Genomic DNA, 24086 nt, shown 5'->3' on the forward strand with positions numbered 1-24086 from the left:
TGAATGAAAACAAAAAGTCTACCTTTACAGGAGCTTATATTCTAGTGGCTGCCTAAATGTTACAATTAAATATATAAAGAATATGGACTCTAGCCAAAAATGATTTTCCCTCTTACATGTATTGATGTCTGTCAGATTTACCTTAATTCACTTCCAAAAAAATAATTATCTTTATAAAAATATATTTTAATAATCATAACCATCAATTATTTATATCATCTTTGTATAATTGGTATAAATTTCAAAAATTGAATGAAAATATTTTCTTTTTCTGGAAATCTTCCTAGTTTTCTCATAAAATAAAAGATATGGCTCCTGCTTCATGTATTACAATATGTGGAACTTTTCTTATGCAGGAACTTGAATCTATAGTTACTATGTAATTCTGTCCAAAATCATTTCTTGGCTTACTTAACTATTATTTGTGCTTTTTGGTGCCCTCTTGGTTATGAATATAAAAGAATTCGGTAAAATATATAGTTTTCAAAATTTAATGTCACATTGAAAAAACAGATGGTACAGTAATGTCATGAAGTCATTTTAAGTATTAGAGAAATATTCAAGACAATTAGATTTATAGACCTCTGTCAAGATATGAGAACACTAAGGCAAAGTGACTTTCTAAAGCTCAGAACCTTGGTTTCCTGGCCCTGAGGCCAGGAGTCTCCCTACCATTTCACACTGTTTAATTTTCTCTGCTATTTAAATAGGCTGCAGGCTTCACTGAGATTTATTAAGAAGACTGCAAATGGTCCATGCTGCTGTGCCTGACACGGGTGTCCTTAGGGCACTGCCCCTAACTCTCCTGACCTATCAAATGCAAGATGTTTGTGTTATTCCAACCAGCTGGCTGAAAGTCCTAGTTATGCTATGTTCAGCTAAATCTTAGCAGGCAGAGGGCTTTCTAGCTTCCAGTATTATAATCTGTATTACTTGAGGACCTTAATCAATAATTAGTTGACTTTCTGTGTTTTGTAAGGTATTAATAACATGTACACAATAATGGTTTGGGTTTTTGTTTTTGCGAAATGACTGTGCACCAAGCAGTGGGTTTAATTCTTACAACCCTGAGGTGGATAATCCTATTATCCCCATTTTACTAGGGAAGAAACGAAAGGGGGGATATATATGTTGCTTAAAAGTTATATGGCTAGTTAGCATTAGTGTCAGGAGTGGAATCTAGTTTTTAAATGCCTCCTGCCTTAACATTCCCTTAATTTGACAGCAAAAGCCACAGACCCAGAGAATTTAGATGATCTGTCCAGGATTACAAGTCTGGTGTGGGTTGGGGGTGAGTCATACTTTATATCCAACTTTGTGTTGTTTTATAATGTAAGTGTTCTTAGAATGACTCCATCTGCCACCCTGAGTTCTTAATCTAACATTTGTCTTACAATGAAAAAGTTTATATACTTGGAGAAGTAGGTAGTGTTTAAAAAGAATAATACAAATAGGCATTTTAAAATTTGTTTTGACAAAATTTCCTTGTAATAGCTGTTTGATTTCTATGGTAATGCTAAATGTTAAGCCAACCATTTTGTACACTTATCGGTAGCAGTGCTTTTTTTCATGTTGTGAAATCTTTGGGGCTCTCTGATGTAGACTTGGTATTTTCATCTGCCTATTAATCTTGTTACGTTGTATTATCCAAGTAAGATTTTTTAAAAGTCCCTGATATTAAATAGTGATTCATTTTTTATCATTAAGGCAGATAAACCAGGCTATTTCTGACAGTGTAGTGGAGTTCATTTTGCTGCTTTTTAAAAATTGTGTTCAACTTAACAATAATTTCACTGGAGGAGAAAAACTCAAATTTCCTCTTTGACAACGTAATGATATCAACTTTTCCTTAATAGAAATTAAACAGATTGGAAATCTTACCAGTGACTTTTCAAGGGTCAGTTATATTTTTAGAAAAATGTCTAAAAGTTTCCAAGGCTTTGTTTTCAAGATAAATCTTCCTGTTCTGAAGCATTCGGTTTTGGGTTTTTGAAGTAGAGTATAAATAAGAGTCCATTTAATGAAATTCAGTGTTGACTCATCCCTTCTTCTCTCTTCTCTCTCCTCCAGCTCTTTCTCTTTGTTGTCTGGAACTTTGAGCTCTACATGATACCACTGGTTTTGTTGTTACTATTGACATGGAACTACTTCTTGATAATATCAGGGAAAGATAACAGGCAACGTGATACAGTAAGTCTCTACTCTCTTACTTGTATGTGTTTTTGTTCTTATTCTAGTCCCTCTGACAAGATCAATATTGAATTTGGCTTTACAAACCAGAAGTTCTGTCTACAAATACTCAAGTTTAGAGGAAAATTTTATCAGATCAAAACTAACGACTCTTTGGTCCTAACACAATAGAAAGTATTCACTTATTTCTAACATTACTCCTCTTGGTAGAAACTAAAACAGGGAGCAGCACCAAAGAATGAGCTATGATTTTCAATCATAAATGGGTGCTGCTTCAAATAATTGCTTTATTCTCCTTATTTGTTATATCTTAATGAATCCTGATTTAAGATACAATGTCACAAAATTATTAGTGATCAAACTACGTGAATGTATTTTACTTAAGACAGATAGATTCTTTGTTCTCTGTCATTGGAAGAAATGAAGGCTTCATGATTGTTGGCCTGGAAACGTGTATAAAGTACCTTAGTTCAATGCAGGTTCACTGGACAACAGTAAATATCCTTCTCTGTGTCAGGGGTGTATTGAGATATCAAGCTTAAGGATGAAGAGCTTTCATTTAACCTAGGGAAAGTTATACTAAATCTACCTGTCCTCTTTGGCATTTTTGAAAGCAGAATGTGTGAGACAACCTTCTCTTTCTAGAAGAGTTTTAGACTAAGTAGCAGAAGCTGCCCACACTATAATCACATATGTTCTGCCAAGCTTTGTTCCCCTTGGATTGTCTATCACTATGCCCCTAGCAACCTAACTATGAAAAGCTTTCCCACATGTAAATAAATGAGGGGAGTGTCTTCTCCAAATACAACATTTACAATTTGATAACTCAATAGACTGCTGTTGAGAAGAATTTAAAGGTTGGCAAACACGAGAATCTACTTGGTCCTTAGCAGACTACTACTTTTCTTGCCTTAAGGATCTCTGTTTGATTTATGATCTGTAGATTATAACAGATCATAAATCGATTTTTTGCCAACTACTGTGCCCATAATGATGCAGAATTATTTGATCATCAGCTTAAAAGTAGTGTATAATACTTAATAGTAACCATCATAATGGTTGCATACATACCTTCAATGTAAAAGAACTTCCCTTTTAAATAACACAATTAAAATACACTTCAAATAGCAATGTAAGCAAAATATAAAATTCTTCAAAATAATTTCCTTTAGTATGTGACAAAGTTGCCAACAAGACACCATGTTTACTTCTCTATTATATTTCTGTCTTTCTTACTAGATTATAAATTTGAGGGAAGGGAACTCTGTTCATCTTTGTATTTGTCACTGTCTGTAGTACCTGCTTTGCAAATTAGACGTGTTCAAAACCTTCTTTGTAAGGTATATCAAACAAACATGAGATTGCTAATAGAGATTTTAATGTTTAGTCAGCATCGATAGACAAGAAGTTATTAGTATTATTGGCAAGGATTTTATGGATATATATTTAAATTGCACACTGAGAGACAAGCCCTAAATGCTATAAGCATTGGTGTCATGGGGACTAATAGGTACTTTCATCAATTAATTCAGGATGTTTTCTTTAAGAAAATAGGACTCTTTCAGACAATTGCTTTTTTGTCCCATTTACTTCGTGGAGATTGTCGAGAGAGAAGAATATCTACTTTTCATTCTGTTGCCTTGAGACAAATTTGCAAATAAGATTATTTCCAAATAGGAAAAACTGGTAATTTAGTTTTAGCTTCTTAATTCTATGAGGGGGCTTATCTTCAATATTTAGTCACTGGTTTTGGTATTCTTAGTGAAAAATTCTGAAACTGTAGACTTTGCTTGTTATCTTCTCCAGAATATACCTGGCTTGGCTGGAAACATCCACTTTTAGAGGAAAAATAATATATAATGTATCCTTTTGTACTTAAAATTCTCTAAGACATTTTATAGCCTATTGAAAAAATGCATATCATATAATTTTTGCAAAATATAGCTTCAAAATAGTATTTACCAAATCTTTTCTTTTTAGTACATCTCCTCTAACAGGCTCCTCTTTTAGCCATGGACATTTTTCTTCCCCAGCACAACCCACTGTGAAACATTCTATAGTCTAACTCTCATGGAATGCCAACTACACTCCATAACTCCCAGTAATTGCCTTTTATTTGCCCAAAACACACAGATCCACATATTCTGTTCTTTCTAGGCACCAGAGCAGCAATCACAACGTTTCATTCAGCTTCTTATTCACTGGCTCAGTTAAGACCTTACGTAACTCTTAAATCCAATTTGTCTAATTATGTGTTTGCTGGCATATCCAGCTGTGCATTTGAACCGGTTGCTCCTTTTGAAAAGAAACCTGGATTATACTTTGCTGGTTACAGAATGCATATATATATATACACACACACACACACATACACACACACACATATACACACACACACACACACACATATACGAATTTAGGGAAAGTGTGTGTAGGGGTTGCCATGCTGTGACGAATTGACTCTCCTGCATAGTGCATAGCACTGGAAGGATGGTATTTTCCTGTAAGTCCATATTGATATCCTAAAGACACTGCAGACTCTTTCAGCATAAGTGAAAACTTTACAGGATCTCCAAGGTGCGTTAATCACACCATTGGCTGATTCCAAACCAGGAAACTTTCTGTTTTAGGAAAGAGAGACAGAGAAAGAGAAAGAATTTTCTGCCACCAAAAATCAAACCAAACCAAAACAAAAATCTATACATTCAGCTGACAAAATTTAATTAGGGTGAAAACTATAAAAGAAAAATCAAAATGACCTTCAGGTCATAGAAAAGAAAGAAAAGGAAACACAATTTCCATGACATAAGAAGTTGAAGAAGAAAATAAAAGAAATACTGTGAAAGATGAAAAATGCATAGATGGGTAAAATTCTGTCTTCAATGTATTGGCTAATATTTGAGATTAATACCAAACAGGAAAATGTTTCTTTGTGTGTTTATTGTTTAAGGAGAGTCTTTCCTTTCTTGGAGACCCTTAAGATTACAGGCACTGAACCCTCATACCTTTTCCCCACCATGGTGCCTATTCTAGTTTAATGAGCAAAAGCAGATGTAATCCTTGCTGAATAAGTTTTGCAGCGTTTAATGAGCTGAACCTGTTAAGGAGAGAATAAGTAAACAGCCATTCCTGAGGTTAAAACTGTAGACACAGAGGGTGCCCATGTGAAAGAGGCATGGTTAAAAATATTTCACCTCTGCTATTTCCTAGTTGGACTTGTTAAAAATAAGCAATCTTAGGTCTAAATATACCTAGACTGGGACTATGATATTAAAATTTCTAGCATGAAAATTGTTAGGCTTTTCCAGAGAAAACCGTTTACGACATGCTTCATTCAGAAATGTCCCTGGCATGAAAGGGATATAAAGATAGGAATGTCATCCTTCTCTTCGTTTGAGCTGTCACTTCAAAACCTGGGAAAAGTTCTCACCAGCATTGCCTATTAGGCTTGTACCAACTATCCAAATTACAGTGACTGTAGACAGACATTTTGAAAGTGGAAGAGTAGATGCCAGGAAATGGCTTTTACTTTGATTTAAAAACTACTGAAACATCATTACACCCTGGGCTCTGTGTGAAGTACTTTATATTCACTATGTCATTTAGTCCTCCTCCAAGAGAGAGAAGCTGATTGTGTTAGCCCAGCCAATGGATTGGATCCTCCTAAGTCAAGTGACCTGCCGCCCCCCACCCAGGTCCCTTCATCAGTTGTAAGCAAAGGAACATGCTCATGTAGACAAGCATGGCTGCAAGAGCTCTTCCTTGAGAAAAGAGAATCAAGTCACGGAGAATAAAGGAAATTGGTTAGCCAAGCAAACCAGCGGTCTATTGCACACCCTGTAACTGTCATTTCTACTGCACATACAGGGAAACAGGGCCAGAAAGATTAAATAACTTATCGAAAAACACACAGAAAGTCTCAGAACCAGTATTAGAACACAGAGCAGTCTGCCTGAAGTTTATACTCCGAACCACCAGTCAATCACATTTCCTGCTGGGGATATATCCCACCTCTCCCTGGGCACTGTTACAGCAAGTTTCTCCCACGAATTACTGAAAAGCCAGTAGCACTAACTACACCTTTAAGCCGACATATTAATAGAAAGTAGTAATTTTCCCACACCCCTCATCTCATGTCTTCCGTATCTCTCATTGAGGGAAACAGAAAGGATATTTATCAAGCAATTTCTATGTATCAGGCATCCTGCTAAGCCTTTTAGAGACATCACCTCCTTTTTTCCTTTACAATAATTATATCAAGTAAATAATTCTAAATAGTTTTATCCCCATTTTACAAATCAGAAAATTCAGTATCAAGGATGATAAGTAAGAAACTCCCCAGAGCAAGTGTGATGTGAACCCAATTGTGCCCTGTTGTAAAGTCCCAGGCTGTATCTATGGTACACGCATGGGCATTCCTTTCCCAAAGGACTGCTTTCTTAGTGTCCAGGGCCTTGCATAGAATCCCTGTTGTCTCCAGATTCCTTCCTATGAGGTACCCAGTAACCTCACATGAATTAGTGCTAGTCATCTATTCTATCCCACATGCCACCATTAATTTCCAAAGCATTCATGACCAGGAGGGCTACCTTCCATTCACCAAGGTGACCATGGGAGGAGTCCATCAAAGCTGACTTCTTCATATTTGTGAATAAATTTTTTTGTGTCAAAGCAATTTTTGAATATCTTTGACACAAAAAAATTCTTCAAGCTGTGTTTTTTAATTACACTTTAAAAGAACATTCATTTTTACTGTCATGATATTCCTCCCACACAACAATCTCAGTTATCTAATCAATGGTGGCATTAAAAGACTGAAGAGTGGGGCAGATCAATGAAATCATTCTCTGACTCATGATATGACTGTGACACAAATTGAGACAGAGTCTGCCTTGCTAAAATACTTTAGGAAATGCTGAAATGTTTAGTTAGCTCCTTCTCGTGACAAAGCATTTGTTTCTTCATTTCCCTTTCAGAATAGTACTGAATATTGTCTCCCATTAGGTCTGTTCCAATGAGACCCAGAGCACTTACCTCTACAAATAAAGCTCCTAAGAGCAGCACTCTTTGCCATAAGTGCTGTTGATTGAACAGTTTGGAATGGTCCACCACAGAAACATCTGATTGACTTGAGCTCCTATAAATCAAGCACATTTATTATTTTGTCAGCCAGTGTTCTCCATTCCAAAGAAGTCTGTGGTGGAATATATGGAATACTGAATAAGTCAAGTATTCCTAACAGGATCTAAAGAGGCTGGCCAAAGCCAAGCTGACAGAGGAGAGGACGTCATATGCAAAGCACTCTGAATGTACAGTTAGACTCTCTCTACTTCAGTAAGAGTTTTATCATTCACTGAAAGCAGCATAGACCACAAGTTTCCTGTGTTTGCCTCTCAGTACCAAAAAAGACCACATATTCAGTGCTCTTAGCAGAAGCAACACTGAGTCATACAGCCTGTAAACACATCTAAAAATGGATGATCACTCTTTTCTTCTTCGTGCTTATTTCAACAGCAATTTTCTCAATTTTTTTCAGAAGGTCATCAGCTTGAAAAAAATCTGAGGAGGACCATGAAAAGAACCAGACCTTTAGTTTTCCAACACGATCACTAGGATAAATCAGTAGAATCAACAGCCAATCAGATGTTGGTAGAAAGCTTATCCCCTGTGACCCCTCTCAAAGCTGTTCACCAACTGTTTAGCCTTGTTAGATAATCACTTGCTGTACATAGTGCAACCCAACATGTTAATAACCATCGTCATCAGGCTTTGGATTTGCACCAACAAGATCTCCACATTTTCTTCACTCATCCCAAGTCCCCTCACCACTGTCCCCTCCCTCTCAGTAGATGACCAGGCCTTCTACTTTGCAAATTTCCCTCAAATTCCAGCCCTGAAGCCCTATGAATTTGTACCCAATTTAGGGTTGTCAGATTTAGCAAATAAAAACACAGATGCCAAGTTCAATGGAAATTTCAGATAACAACAGGACATACTTACACGTATATGTTTTTATAACATTCTAGATTTATCTGAAATTGCAGTTTAAGTGGATGTTCTATATTTATCTGGCAACTCTATCTCAATTGTACCTTTTATTCTTACCTCCAGACCTGTAGGGAGGTGACAGTTCTGAAATAAAGGTATTCCCCAATATCTTCAAGTATAGAAGACCCGTCAGGAGCAGGCCCCACCTAAACCATAGTTTCAGCTTCATCCCCCTCAGTATTCCAACAGGATTGTTTATGTGTGTGGTGGTGGTGGTGTTGTTTTGCTTTTGTTTGTTTTGGAGTATGCAATGTTTATTGAGCAAAAGGTGGGAGTAGTGGCCCAAGGGTGAGAAAACAGAAATGAACAAGACCATGGCCATCCTCTTTTGTTGTCACTTTCTTCTGGACAATTGCTTGCCACTTGGGAGAGCAGGAAACTAAGCCACTTGCAAAGGCTAGCGGAGCACAGCTGGATGGGAAGGTAGTTCCTGCTGACTCGCAGGCCTGTGTTCCCTGCTTTACCTCCTATTCACCCAGTCCACAGGCTCAGGGAAGGCAATCCTTTTGTCTTCATGACACAGCTAGAAAAGAGAAAAAAAGAGTGATGCTTCTCCCTTTGGACATATGAGGAAACTCAGGCCCAGAATAAGGCAGTAACGTCTGCAAAGCCCGTACTCACAGAGCGTGGGTGGGAATGGTGCAGCATGGGACAGACGTGGTGGCTGGAGAAGGGCAGTGTAGGCAGGGTCTGGAACTTAGCAGAGGCCTGGAAGTCACGTGAGCACTGAGGACAGATGTGCAGCATGGTGGAAGAGCTTGAAATCCTTGCCCGAGGTGCCTGCATGTGAAGAGTTTGAGGTCTGAGTGTGATGCATGGTGGCTCTGCAGCCGCAGAGGGCTGGCAAAGACACAGGTGCACTGTGGGTGGCTGTAGCCCCTGCAAGACTGTACTTTTATGGGGTGCATCATCCTGGGATGGTCTTCGGGGCTCCTCCACTGGCACAGCAGGCTTGTAGGCAACACGGTTGGCGTTGATGAGGAGGTGGCTGTCCAGCCATGAAGGCTATGACCCACCCGAGACAGGGGTTGGAAGAGGGGCCTTTCACCTTGGGAAAAGAAGACCTTCCAAGGTAGTGGGTCTGGAAAGGAGGAGGGCCAGGATGGGATAGCCCCAGCAGTTGCAGGAGTATCTGGAGCAGAGTATACTTGTAGTTTCCCAAATATTCTATACACTCTTTCTATGCCTTCTACTGTTTTCTTAAAAATATACTTACAAATGTAAATGTATATTTCTTATCACACATGTTTTGTTTTTTATAAAAATTGAGTCACATTTAACCCATTTTAGCTCACCTGCTTTTTATATTCTGCAACATATCTGGAAATATCCCTCATATTCCTGGAAAACAGTCTACTATAAGTTTTGATTTCTATACAATTTTCACTATATGAGTGTGTGTGTGTATTTTAGAGACAGGGTCTCTCTCTGCTGCCCAGGCTGGAGTGCAGTGGTGCCATCATAGCTCACTGCAGCCTCGAACTCCTAGACTCAATCAGTTTTCTCACCTCAGCCTCCTGCCTAGCTGGGACTACGGGTGCGAGCCACTGCACCAGTCTTCTTAATTAGACAGTTTTTAGATATATTTCCTTCAATTTTTTTTTGTTTTTTTTGAGTCAGAGTCTCACTCTGTCACCCAGGTGGGAGTGCAGTGGTGTGATCTCGACTCACTGCAAGCCCCACCTGCTGGGTTCAAGTGATTCTCCTGCCTCAGCCTTCCTAGTAGCTGGGATTACAGGCACCTGCCACCACGCCCGGCTAATTTTTGTATTTTTTTTTTTTTTTTTTTTTTTTTGGAGTGGAGACAGGATTTCGCCATGAACTCCTGACCTCAAGTGATCCGCCTACTTTGGCCTCCCAAAGTGCTGGGATCACAGGCGTGACCCACCGTGCCTGGCCCACTTCAAATATTTTGCCTTCTCAGTACTGTGAAGAAAATCCTAAAGAAATCTTTGGGTCCCTTTCTGGTAATATGCTTTGGAAAGTCCTTGAAGAATTTCTGGGTGAGAGTATATGCATTTTGAAGGTTTTTGGTAGTTAATATTAATTTGCAACCCATTAAGCCTTTAACATTTTATACAGCTGTGCCTGGGTAGCCACTAATTATCATTATTCTTTCTTTTGGAGAGCCATCCCTGACACCCCCTACTACCAGTCTGACCCTACCAACTCATACACTAAGAGGTTAAATGAGCCCATACCTCTGAGTTCCCACGTCTGTCATAAATTTGTTTCATATAGTTGCTGCCTAGGCATCCATTTTAAGGCCTGACATGAGTTATTTGAAACCTAGCAGTACCCGTCCCCTTTGGCTAGTTAAAGCTTACCTTCTCTGTGTGGTTGTTTATGCTGTAGCCCACTTGCTTCTCATCCCATTGACCCAACACACCCCACAGCTGCTGACCATGATGAAACCTAATGGTTAGCACTGGAGCCAAGTCAGCATTTCCCCTCGTGCTCTCTTTAAACCAGCCACGGGATAACACCCATGGACCTTAATAAAGGCATAGTCTGACGGCTCCTCTTTTTCTCTTGCGTGTCCCACCCACTGGCTGAGCTCCCTGCCGCCTCCAGCCTTCCCTCAGTCTCCCATTGGCATCCCTAACCTCTCTGGGACCAGTAAGTACTAAATTTCTTGTTTTATGCACTTTGGGTTCACCTCCTCAATGTGTCTCGTCTGACTGACACACCTGAGTCTTACTTTCCTCTCATCAGAGCACTCTAGAAAATGGCTCTCTTGGCTCTTGGTCACTCTCAAGAGATAGACTTCATGACCAAATTAGAAAGTAATCATAACAATAAAAATCACAACACTCTCATATTGTCATAATTGGCTCACTGTGGGTCCTCCTCAGATTGTTCTAATTGAATCTTCCATTTGTGTGTCTAATCTCAACACAGCAAAATGTCTTGGACCATTTTGCTCTGAGTTACTAAAAAAAGTTAGAAAATATTTTAGTCTGATCTTTCCTTCGAAATTAAATATTATCTAATTTTTATGCATAATTACTTTCATTCAACAAATATTATTGAACATTTATAGGCACTAATAGTACTGTGGTTCAAAGATGATGAAGATACATGGCTTGCCCAGGACAGTTTGTGGTCTAGTGAGAGAAACAACTGAATAGAATATATGAATATAATAGGTGCAGTGATAGAGGTCTGTATACAGCATGCAGAATGTTCAGTCAAAAGACATGTAGATACTCCTGCATATATGTATGTGAGTGATGCATATATAATGAAACAGGGCGTTAAATAGCTACCTGTGGCTACCTGTTTGTTCTTCACGCCTCAGTCTGTTGTTTTCACTTAGTAACTCCATGTTTGGTTTTAATACTTCTTGAGTTTATTGGCTATCCTTTTTACTCAATTCTCAAACTGTAGTCAAACCGAAAATTGAAAAGATAAAATGGTAGAATGATGGAAGATGAGTATTACCAGTACGTGACCTGTCAGTTCAAATACAGAAAGATGTAAAGGAAACACTTCTATTTTTAAAAGTCAATTTACTAAAGATTCTCCTCACTGGAATGCACACTTCTTGCTTTAGCTCTAGTAGGACTCAGAAGAGAGACTTCCAATATAAAGTTAGTGGTAGTTGCCCTAGAGGTTGTTCCCAGTTACTCTCATATTTTAGCCTCCACCATCTTCCTGAATTCTCCTCACCTTGTTCAGTTCTCCAGAGATGCATATAAGAATATAATGAGGCAAAGAGGTACTCTTAGTTCTTATAGAGGATTTCTTCCCCAACTCCTTTTCTACCAAATGAATTGTTTTTGGCAACTCTGAAGGATATCTGAAATTCTTGCTCCCATAAATGGTTGATTTTCACTTATTTGAGCCACAGTTGAACCCTGGAGCCCCAGAGAGTCACTGACAAACCAGCTTCCTAAACCCCTCAAATCCTCCCATGGATCCAAAGAGTTCACTATCTTGATGGTTCTCCAAAGTGTCCACCCATATATCTGCCAAAGGGTCTTAGCATTTCTGTTCTTCCAAATATCTGCCCTCAGGACTTTGTCATTTCTGTAATTGAGATGTAAGACTGGGGAGGAAAATAAGGATACCCCCAATTCTGGTTTGAGGGTGGATGTGTTATCCTACCGATTTCCAGTGATTATTTCCTGATTGTTCTTTCTAAATGACTTTGCACTCTCCTCTTGGCAGAGAGCCAAACTATTCTAAACCTGGGGAGGGAGAGAGGAAAAGGGGCCAACAGAAGTACCTTCTGCCTGACTCATGACCTTAGAACTAGTTTGCATTTCTAGTCTTGATCATTGTTCTCTGTGTGGTGGTGGTGGGGGAACGGTGGTGCTGGCAGAGAGTTTCATATATTTGTGGAGAACTATTGTCCTTGGTTTAGAAAGGTGACAAGAAATTCTAAGACCCCAATTAACAAACTAAAAGTGGAAACCAAATTATATGTCTTTATCTGCTTGTGGAAAGTGTTTATAAATCAGAACTATTAGGAAGTCCAATAACGCTGAGAGTTTTGTGTTCATTTTTTAAAGCATTGTATGAGACACCTTTGTCAAGAGCATACAACTTTCAGGCCTTTCTACCCTTATGTACATAGAACTGAAACAGTATGTTTCAGTGACCAAACTAAAATACACCTTCAAGGACATTTTTTTGTCATGTATTACTTACTGAATTTACTTCATTATACAAAAAAAGAAAACTAGTATACACTATCAGTTCTTTAGAAACTAACTGAATGTTCTGATAGCATTGCTTAAACAGGAGACAGTCAGTTTACCTAAATAAAGTTTTCAAATGGGTTATACTCCCATAGGCAACAGCAAAAACACCTTTAAGATAAGTGTTACCACTATATCTTTCCAGTGGCTTGAGGTTAAAAGCCCAAACTTTGAAATTCGGAAGACCTGGGATTTAATTCCAAACCTTCTACTTGTTAGCTATACAAGTTTATTCATTCTGCTATGCCTCAATTTCCTCACCAATAAAATGGGAACAATAGGTACCTTGTTAGAGTCTTCTAAGAATTTAAGAGACAACACATGTTAAGCATAGAGTAAGTGCTCAATAGATGACACCTGGGAACCTTGCCATGTGTAAAACAGCAAGCAAGTGGGAGCTTAGACATTATATGTCACTATTTCTCTTGAAGAGTTCCCTTGTAAGTCCTGTTGAAGAGATGGTTTTTCATGGCCATGAGTCATTTTTCTTGGTTTTAAGCCTGTAGACAGATAATAGCATTGCCACAGTAAGATTTCCTGTATCCATAGTCCCCTTGCAATGTATACAGAAGTCCCACAAAAAATAAAAACTATATTTTTATCAATAAAAGCATATGAAGAAACTTGAGCAAAGCAGTCTTCAACAATGTAAAGCACCTTAGTAACTGAATTTTACAGAAATACCATAAGCATATGCCATTTTACAGGTCATATCCATAGATATTTGAAAGACACATTTTTCTTGATTATTGTAATACAAATCTCCACTGTGCACAGTGCATGAAGACAAAGGCAGGCAGTACCATGAGCGAAGAACAGGGCGTTTCACTGAAATTATCATTGAGTCCAAAAGCAAAATCCTCCTTTCTAACAGCCTCGCTCAGGATGTCGGGTAAGAGGAGGGGAAAGGTAAACCTACACCAGCATACCAGGCCTGGAGATGGAGACTAATTTTAATAAATCAGAATGGAACATGAAAATGTCAACTTAATCAAGCATTTAAATTTTATTAATCAAGCCTAATTTTTATGAGTGCAAATAATCACTGAAGCTGGACAAATTTGTTCTCGATTGCATCAGAAACATAATTTTAATATTTAATGGACTGATGAATTTAAATGGAGAATTATCTTTATGAAACATGCTCTTCATAATTTGCCATTAAATGAGAAATAAAAAAAACAACATAAATCTTACATAAAGGTTATTTAACTAAATGTTGGTACTATAAATATTATAAATGCATTATATACTAATTTAGCAATCACACAGTACACTACATAAAGCAGGAATGATAAGTAGACCAGGCAGGCTTTTCCTGGGATGTACAGCTCTGTGTTATATTGTGGGAAGCTCATGATATAACGGTTTGGAGGTTTTGTGTGAAGTTTCATGAACATTCTTTTCATTCAGGCTTTTATGCTACAATTCACCATTCACCACAGACATTCTTTTCAGTCCAAATGTAGGTCTAAACCCACTAGGACTTTCTTTTGTGAGGTGATTATTCTTTATATAAAAAAGATAAAAAATATTATTTATAGAAAGGGATATAAGAAAAGAACTGAAGTTTTCTGACTATGATTTTTTTGACATACAAAACATGCTCCATTTTTAAATTTTCTGACATAATGTCCTCAGGCCTCAAAATATTCTAGATGGAAAAGAGAAAAAGAAAAATCAAATTAGTGTCAGAATATTCTCTGCAAATGTACACCCATTCCACTCACCCTCTTTACGACCCACAACACATTGCTTAAAATAGGGAGTTGCTATAAATTTTTTTTAAGTGAATCAAACCTAACAGATCAGTATGGTCCAAAAGTTTCCTGATAATAATCTCCAAGATAAATTCTTTGTTGTTTTCTAAGTATATTTAAAGATCCCTAATGTTCCCAAAGTGTAGTATTTTCCATGCTATTCCATATATGGAATCGTATATGGAAATATATTCCAATATTTCCATAGTATTTTGCATATTTGTGCTAAACTGTGCATTTACCTGAAAACTAACTTGCCTATTGCAGCTCCCAAAATTATTGATGGGGTTGGAACAAAGGATATTTAGAAGATTGCAGGACATGCTACTCTTTAAAATGTCACAGCAGCTCCCTTTTCTTGCTTTACAGAAAATTTTTTAAATGTGGACCTTTTATTAGACACTTAAAAATTCTAAGATTGTTTTCAACGTTTGAAACATTTAAAATTGTGCCTTTTTGTTACAAAGTTGAGGTTCTGGAATGGAAATTTGGCTCTAAATATAGAGGCGTAAGTACATAATTTTCTTTATTTTTACTCTGTTTATTAATGTATGAAAATATTTTGTAAACATTAAATTTTATAAAGTAGATTCATGGTGAGTAGAGTTAGCTTTTAATTTTACTTGCAAAGCACATTAAACAATTCAATTTTTTGGCCTTTGGTATATACTTTTTTCCCTTGACAAATAATATAGTTTCATTAAAGCATTATTATTTAAAAAGCACATTCCAGGTTAATAGTTGACCTATTTTTTCCTACTCAATTGAATTAATATGCAATATCCTAAAGACACCAAGATTAGAATTTTCTTGCAAGCAAAAAAAATCCAATACATTGTAAAGCCTTTAGATGGAGACAGAGTTCAAATAAACTCTAGAATTCTGTTCAGTGCTTTGTGTAAGAATAGAATGAACACTTAAGAATACTGAAAAGGAAATATGAAAAGAAATTTAAGAGGCTTATACTGATTGTAGAATTTATGTTATTGTTTCACCTTTCTTAATGGAAGAGTTTTTCTGCATATTAAGCTGACACTTAAAAATAAAAGGTAACATACTTTTGGTCAGTAAAGTAAATTTACTGTCTTTGCACCTTATAGCAAACCAGATTATACAACAAATACTGCTGTTGATGATGCAGAAGCCATGCTGTACATAATCAGTGGCATGCATCAAAAGTCATCTGATAGCCACATTAAAGCCACATTCCTTATTAAGAATCAGACTAAATTACAACATAGCACTTCCCAGAATGAGCCAAGGAAATGCATTTTGCAAGAAGAATAATTGTTTTTGAGTGTCTCTGTAAAAATCAGGAAGTCTTTTAGCAGTAAGTACTAATGCTTTTCTTTTTTTCTTTTTTTTTTTTTTTAAGTCTGCCTTCTTTTGTATTGCAATATATTCAGCCTCCCAGGCAAGCCTATCACACTAATTATTATTACATCTAGTGGTTCAGTTATCTTGATGACTACTGTAGCTGAAATCCTCCAAGGTCAAATCCTTAATAGCGTGAATCAAACTAAGCAGCCATCATATATGCAGTTGCTTTTGAGATGTACTGGATGAAACAGTATATCCCAGACTTGATTGAGTCGTATTATTCTTATAAACATGGAGTGAATTATGTATACAGTTTAATTATACCATTTTGCAAAAGTTTGTTTCTTCTCAAAAATCTTGTGAGAAGGTGTCCTGTTGTAAAAATGTCTGCACTAGCACACCTATAAAGATCTTACCATAGAAGTCTTCAACCTGACCTTTGGTACTTTCAAGTGATTTGAAATCATTTGAGTGATTATATGCATCTTCTCCATCAATAGACATTCCACCATTTCATATCATACTTACATGTGTAATAAATCCATTGGCACACAAATGCATGTTCTGCATGGTTTATGCACACACGCAATGATATAAATGAACTCCAGACCATGCTGAAGAATACTACTCTCCCCAAATTCTTCCATATCTCTAGGGTAGAAATAGGCATTTAGTTTGTAATGTATCCAAATAAAAGCATCTGTACAAGTTTGGATCGTCTATGAATATGAAACTAAATATGAAACTTCTTTCTTTTGTGTCAGTTTTCTTTAATATTTTAACATGGTTGCACATCTGGACAGCAGCGATTTCTTCTTTAAATGTGTAAATGTGTTGCATTTTTATAGACCATATTTGAGTAAAGCAATTTGAGTTGTGCAACTATTCATTTTGAACATAGTAAAACATCCATTTAATTCCAAGGAAAAGAAGCAAACACACAAAAGAAACTGGTTTGTATCAGCACTGGCTTTTGAAAGGTTTGGTTGCAGAGTACTCAGTCCTTTCAAGGTTAACATAACCAAGATTTTTTTTGGTTCCTTTTTGTTCGAAGGGATTTAAATAAGTGGAATAATTTACTCATGGAAAAATTATAATATGAAGTGTTTAAAAAATAATTCATGGGCCTTTTAACCCCCTCTTGTCATATTAGTTTTAAACATTCACCTTAAATTGGTGTTAAAAAGCAATAATTAGTAGTCACTGTCCCATAATGATTTTAATAATGAAGTTTACCTGAACCCACTTTCCCTCATCCTTTCCTCATTGGTCTTTTTGTTACTGCATCCTTCTGGTCACCTCCCTTATACATTTTTGTTCTAGTACAATAATACCAAACATGTCATGTTTTTATTCAGATTATCAACATCACTATTAACATTTCCAGTCAAATAATATTTTCCTTGCAAATCATGAAGTGTTTTGTTTTGTTGGATTACAATTAAAAGTCTTGTAATAGTACAAGAGCTCCTCTAAAACCACAAAATATATGGTCTATAGATACCATTTTGTTTAACTTTGGAAATGTATTTTTTAAATGTATAGCCACATATTATATTTTACGTTAACGGCAAATGTTCAGCAAATATTGAATATGAAGAAAGAAATATGCTTTTAAAATAATGTTATCTATTTATTCTCTGGCTGCAATGTATCTGGCATGCTGCATTTGGGGTTGTCTGTGTGTTTTTTTAAATGTCATCTTTATTAGTATTACATTCAAGGAATAGTACCAAGAATCAGTTTCTTTCAAGACCTTCCTCGAGTGTGTGGCATATAAGTCTGTGACGAGCGACATTACAGAAGGTCATGTCACTTTTAACTGCTTGCATTACATCTTTCTGATTTCCCTAGTGCCCTTCCTTTGTTTGATTAATACTACTTGCTTTCAAGCAAGGTATCAGAAAGCATAATTTGGAAAGAGAATTCTAGAGCCGATCTGAGATTCCCCTTAAGAAAAAAAGAGAAAAAACTGAACTTTGTAAATGTATCTTTTCTACTACATGATTTTTCATCACTCTTCATTTTTTCCCCTTCAAGGAAATCCTGCGTATAGTATATGTTGTTAGTTAAATTATTGCTGACAAGTGTTTGGGCAACTGGACTTTGTATACTTGAAAACAAAATGATGTAGTGCTTATTTGGTTTTATTTGAAGAGGAAAGAGCTAGAATTGGATACCAGGACTCCTTTCTTTTGTTTTCCTTAGTTAAGTGTTAAACTCCAGCACTCTCATCCTAAATAGCAGGTGTTATTTGATTTCTCTGGGAAGGGTTGCAATTTTGTGCAGTCATTAAATGCACTTCAGTGATATATACAGTTTGTTTTTAAAAGCTCAGTTTGCAGTTTCGATGTTCATTGCATTTGGCTAGAGCTCTTGTCTTAAAGCACAGCTCAGCTTCTGAGACACTCTTGTCCTCAAAGTCATCCGTTTCACTGGACCATTAAAGCCTGAAAATTAGTTGTGAAAGCATCATCATTTTAATTTGGAATCTTTATCCACACTTCTACCTGTACCCCTCTATGTGTTTCTTACAGTCAGTGAAAACATGAATCAGAATTTTGTGTGTCATTAAGAGCACAGAATATTTTGTCCAGGAAAAAATATTTAATTTCCGAAAATTAATGTTTAAAATATTAACTTGATGCTATTTTTTTTTGATGCTATTTTATTTTTATTAATAGCTAACATTTTTGAGTACTTCCTTTGATACAGGAACTGTATTAAGCACTTTTATGCATTATCTCATTGGATCCTTAACACTGTGAGATAGGTGCTATTATCATCTCCATTTTCTAAGGCACCTTCAGCTTCACCTGAGCAAAATGTAACGATGGGATATGTTCTGAAGCAGCTTAAAGGCATCAATAGGAAACCATCTGTATTATAAATCCTCACTTGTAGATGTTTATGATGTAACTTTAAAAACGCACTGGAGGAGGGGAAGGGCCCTCACTAGAGCGCTAAAACACAGCAAAAAGGCCTCTCACTAACACAACACTTCTCTGCCAAATGTAAAAGCAAATGGTTGTATTGGGTGGTTCTGGCTGCACATTTGTGGAGCAATTGTGCGTAGCCAATTACCCACTTGTGCAGGGTAAGAACAGTTTGGGTTTTGCAAATGAAGAGCCTGATTCTGTAGACCTCTTTGAGTCATACTTGAACAGAAGATCCACAGCTGATTTGTAAAATGTGTAAATTAAGCTACTGGCTTGTTTATGGCTTAATCTTATCTTGAATTTTTGAAAATTAATTTGAAGATAGTGGAGATTCTCCAACCTTAATGGTTAAATATTCATGGATTCTATTCTCAGGCAAATGTTTGAGAGCATTTTGAACATTTGCTTTTATAAATCTGCATCATTGATTAGGTATAAGTCCTTCCAGGTGAACTAAGTCAGTTCTGTGAGATACATGATAGGCACTTTACCCAAAGTGTGTTAAATGATATGAAGAATAGATGATACATTCACTATTCACTCAATCAACAAATATTTTGTGAACACCTATTATGTACCTGACAATCTGCTAGGCACAGCCCACCACCATTCTGCCTTCATAGCACCTGAAATGTGATAGTAAGTACTGCAGAGAAGAGGCATATTATACATTCTTAATTATGAGTAGCTATAATAATGAGTTTATTCACAGCAGCAGTAAAAGTATAGTGTTCATCTCATTTTCCTTGATGTATTTGATATGAATCTGCATGGGTAATTTCAGCAAAAAAAAAAAAAAGTTGCTTCATTTAAATCTAAAAGATAATTTTATCAGAGGTACGAAATAATCATCATTTCAGAAAATCTTACAAGGGTTAGGTGAATTCTTCTGAAGCAACACAATGTACCAATGTAGCTTCTTTTCCATCTTAAACCCCTCACAAATAGCCCAATTTGAATAGCCTGGCATATATCACTTCAACTATATACTGTCACTATTGTGTGTGTATTTGTGACGCAAATACTTTAAATGTAAGGAAATGAAAGGTTAACATGAAAGCTTATCTGATCAACCCTGTTTAAGTTTTACTGGATTATAAGCCATTTGAGGGCTGGTAGGAGTAAAGAGGAAGTTTTGTGGGTTATCTGTGTATTCCCACATTACCTAGCACTATGTGCCTTGGACAAAGGGGTTTATGATGAATGCTATGGAGTAGCTGGATATAGTTAGAGAGACTGTCAAGAGTCCATCTTTCTTGTTGATGCTTCATTGCTTTATATGTCTCCGAAGTAAGTGTAAGCTCTCATCAGATATGCAAAACTGCATATTGCACTACTGTGATTCTTTTGAAATGCTGAATGTCCAAATGAAAGACCTCAAAATTCTACCAATTAGCAGAAGATTGAAAGCACGACATTAAATTAGGAACAGTCTCACAGGTTGTCAGATGCTTTCATTATATATTTGTTCATGAGACCTGGAGGTTTGTGTTTGTGTTATGCTTTTAAATCAGTTAATGCTTTTAGAATATTTGAGAAAAATTATTAGGAATAAGAGTTCTGATATGTTATCTCAGTTTATGGAACTCTTTTCATAATACAGTCTTGGTTATTAAAGTGTTCACCCATAGAATATTCCTGTTGGTATTAAAAAACACACACACACACAGGAAAGGAGGGCTAGGTGTCTCTGTCCTCTAAAGTTATGAGCTTTGGGAGAAAAGTTTTAAAGTATTTGTTAACCATGCTTCTGTTGAGTCTATTCAGAGATACAGGATCAGGAAAAAAAAAAAGGAATTTAAAAACCATATCAAATATCATAAACACAATAAGTTGGGTCTTACTTGAATAACGACACTTCTCCCAAGGTTTTCTAAACTGTAGGTTTCTGTGGCATGCATATGTGTATGTTTGTGAAGTGCGGAAAACCATTTTAAAAAGCCTGAAATGGAGTGAAGTCTCATTCTGAATGGTTATATGTTGATCAAGGCAAAGGGAAGTTATTTGGGAAATCCAAAATGACTATTCCGTTCTGCTGAGGTAGGCTAAATAGCTATTTAAAAATACATATATGCATATCCAACTACGTGGGTTATACACACACTATACACATGTAATTATATATTTTAATTTTCATTTTATAATATGCATTCTCATAATCTTGTGTAAAATCACAGAGAATTAAAATGAGAGTTTTGGGTAATCCACAAAATCAAAAAGTAAGAGAGGCAAGACTTGACATTTATACATAAGAATTAAAATTTGAGCCATAAAAATATATTGTTAGTTTTATGCCATAGACCACCAGCATGAATCAATTAACAGACATGGTTTTTTAATCGTAGAATTTGGTGAAAAGTAAATTAGAAATAGCAGAGCTGTTTCATGCCTAGTTATCTAGTTCTAAATCTCAAGTACCTGATTAATACAGACAGCAGAATCGGTAGAAGGGAAATTTCCTGATTTAAAGCATCCTCCAAATTAATGTTGGTTTACCTTATGCATATTTCAAATTCTTGAGGTTGTCACAAAACATTTCACATGAATCCAGGTCCCCTAACTGGGATTCGGTTCCCTGGTTTTAATCAATGAAAGGCAGAGCGTTTTCCTAATCACTATCTCTAGGTTGAATATCCCTTCTCAGTGTGCCCGTTTCAAATGTTAATAAAGTTTTCATTTCCAAAAGGTTCAAAATGACAGAACAAAATTCTCTCCTTTAAGAGCACAGAAAATGACTTCTGTTTCTGTCTGCAGGTAGTGGAGGACATGCTAGAGGACGAGGAAGAAGAAGATGACAAAGATGACAAGGTAATTATCTTTCCCAGCACTTGGGTACCTGGGGATGGGGAAATGTAGACATGACACTGTTTTCACAGACAGTTAAAAAAGGAGTTGAAGTGTTTGAGTCCAGAAAATTGGACAGTGCTGTTTATCATCCTAACAATGCCACTGCATGTTGCAAAGAGGGAGAGAAGGCTATAAATCCTCTTCGCTTTTGTCCAGAGCTGGGTCAAATATTTTTCTGCCAGGAACAAAAAAAAATAATTCAGCTTGTCTGGAACTTGATAGCTCTCATGAAGATAACAGCAGTGACGACTGTTGTTGAAGGGCAAAAATTTGTCCTATCTTGAGTATTACAAATCGAGCCATGCTTTGGGGGAACCGGGGAGTGAAAACATAGCCTGCATGAGTTGAACATGGATATTGTCATCTGTAATTTTTGAACAATTGCTCAGCAAAAGGACATGAATGTGCAGAGTGCTCCAGAGGACATTTAAATAACCCCAGTGCTCATTGCCCTTGCTGAGGTTTGGAATGGCCACGTGGTTTCTCCATCAGGAAAGCCCGTTCAGAGAGGCTTATATTCAATCGCTGGTTGATTTGGGGATGGTGACCACAGTAAATAACAGCCAGTTTCTGGGACTGCTTGGATTGGTTGTCCCCGAGGGAGAGGGGACAACAAGAGGTAGGAATTAGAATGATCTTGCACCACTGCAGCAGTGGCTGGGGTTGGAACTACCGTTTTCTATGGCAAGGAGGATAGTGATGCTGTTACATTATCATCTCTGGGCATTTCCAGACCTAAAATCTAAAAAGTCCTAGGTTGAGATCGAGAGGCAGAGGACAAAAAATCGTTCGTGATTTCCACATTGTTTGGCATGTAAAACCAGATTTTTGACCTTCATCAGAATCTGATTTATGTTGTGGTAAAGCAGTGAATTTTTTTTTTTTGAAGAAAGGAGGAAAACAGTATATTTTAATTTATGCCCTTGACCTTTGATTCCAGTAAAGATGTACAGTTACATCCCAATGTAAGAATTTGTGTGCCACTGAAGGCCGTGTCTCCAAAAATAAAATAATTTGTGTGTTGGAAGCATGCATGAGAAATGTCAAAAAATTCAGTGATTCGTTAACTCTCCACATGATTTTTTTCCTAATATTCAATGCTTGAAGGAAAACACACACACACACACACACACACACACACACACACTTTCTCCCTTCTAACACTATTTCAAACATTTTTAAATCGACAGAGTTTTTATGTGAAATTTTTCTTCTGTACATCATTTAGTCATTAGCAAAATCATCAAACATAAACTAACAAAATCTCCTTCCTGCAAAAACACATATGTGCTTGTTTTTAATGTTAAATAACATGAGCATACACTTCTGGCAGTAAATGATATGATTTATTGCTAAGGTCAGTTGTAGAGCTGTAGAGTGCTTGTATTTTAACTCAACATGCCAGCTCTGAATCATCATTTCTCTGCTGATAAACACTGAGCTGCCATCCATTTATGGCCATTTTCTCTTGCTTGTTGCTGCTTTATTATTAAAGCCACCATAAAGATCCATCCCAGCAGCAGGCGTTTCCCCAGAAATGTTAATAAATGGAAACCCTTAGTGAAGTCTAGTACTTAATGTCCCTGCTTGAAGTCAACCTATGTTTTTAGTCAGTTTGTTGATGTTCTGTACTTCTAATCTCTCCCCTTTTTATGGGCATTTTTAATGGAGAAGATGTTAAGTATGGGAAGTAGACACACCTGGTTAACCAGCTCACCAAAACATAGATGTCAAGTGGAACATGCCCGGGGGAAACAACACCAAATCTCTGGGGTAACATCTATTGTAATCTAGTATTTGGTAGTCTGAAATTGACACCCTGCTTCTAACACATTTTCAGATCTAGTTACCAAAGTTGATTGAAAGTGAGTGCTTAAATTACAGTGTGAATTCAACTGTATTCTTCTGTACAGGATGCTGACAAGCAGTGTGTTTTCCGTGTGAAAGGATTGTGAGCTGATTTTCATAAATCCAACCCTTTTATCCGAGCGATAAAGGGGGTTTTTCTTTTTTACGCATAATGCAATTGATAGCATAAAAATCATATCTGAATAAAATCTCAAATGTAATAATTTACAATAGACTTTTAAGTGCTTGAATAATAGAGGGAAGAATCTTGTGGACGTCTTGAAATATAGTTTTTCCTATAAGAAATGGAAATATGAAAGGATCCTGCAAGGTTCCATCTTCCATCTCGACTGGCTCTCACAGCGGTAAATGTTAAGCCTTGGCTATCAGTGCGTCTGAGTGGAAGAAGGGTAATTTCCTACTTTGAA

General features: G+C 36.7%; 1 protein-coding gene across 4 annotated transcripts in view; it reads left to right on the forward strand.

Moving 5' to 3' along the window:
- Nucleotides 1–24086, forward strand: part of MCTP1 (multiple C2 domains, transmembrane 1) — a 409939-nt gene that overhangs the window by 302405 nt on the left and 83448 nt on the right. For 2 of the 4 annotated variants that reach the window (XM_011989444.1, XM_011989445.1), the window contains 2 exons: nt 2071–2190; nt 21718–21771. In XM_011989444.1, the coding sequence (XP_011844834.1) occupies nt 2071–2190; nt 21718–21771 (174 nt within the window). The remainder of the gene's footprint in view (nt 1–2070; nt 2191–21717; nt 21772–24086) is intronic. The other 2 variants (XM_011989446.1, XM_011989447.1) reach the window with 1 other exon arrangement.

This window comes from Mandrillus leucophaeus, unplaced genomic scaffold, assembly GCF_000951045.1.
Source record: "Mandrillus leucophaeus isolate KB7577 unplaced genomic scaffold, Mleu.le_1.0 Scaffold353, whole genome shotgun sequence".
Lineage (NCBI taxonomy): Eukaryota > Metazoa > Chordata > Mammalia > Primates > Cercopithecidae > Mandrillus > Mandrillus leucophaeus.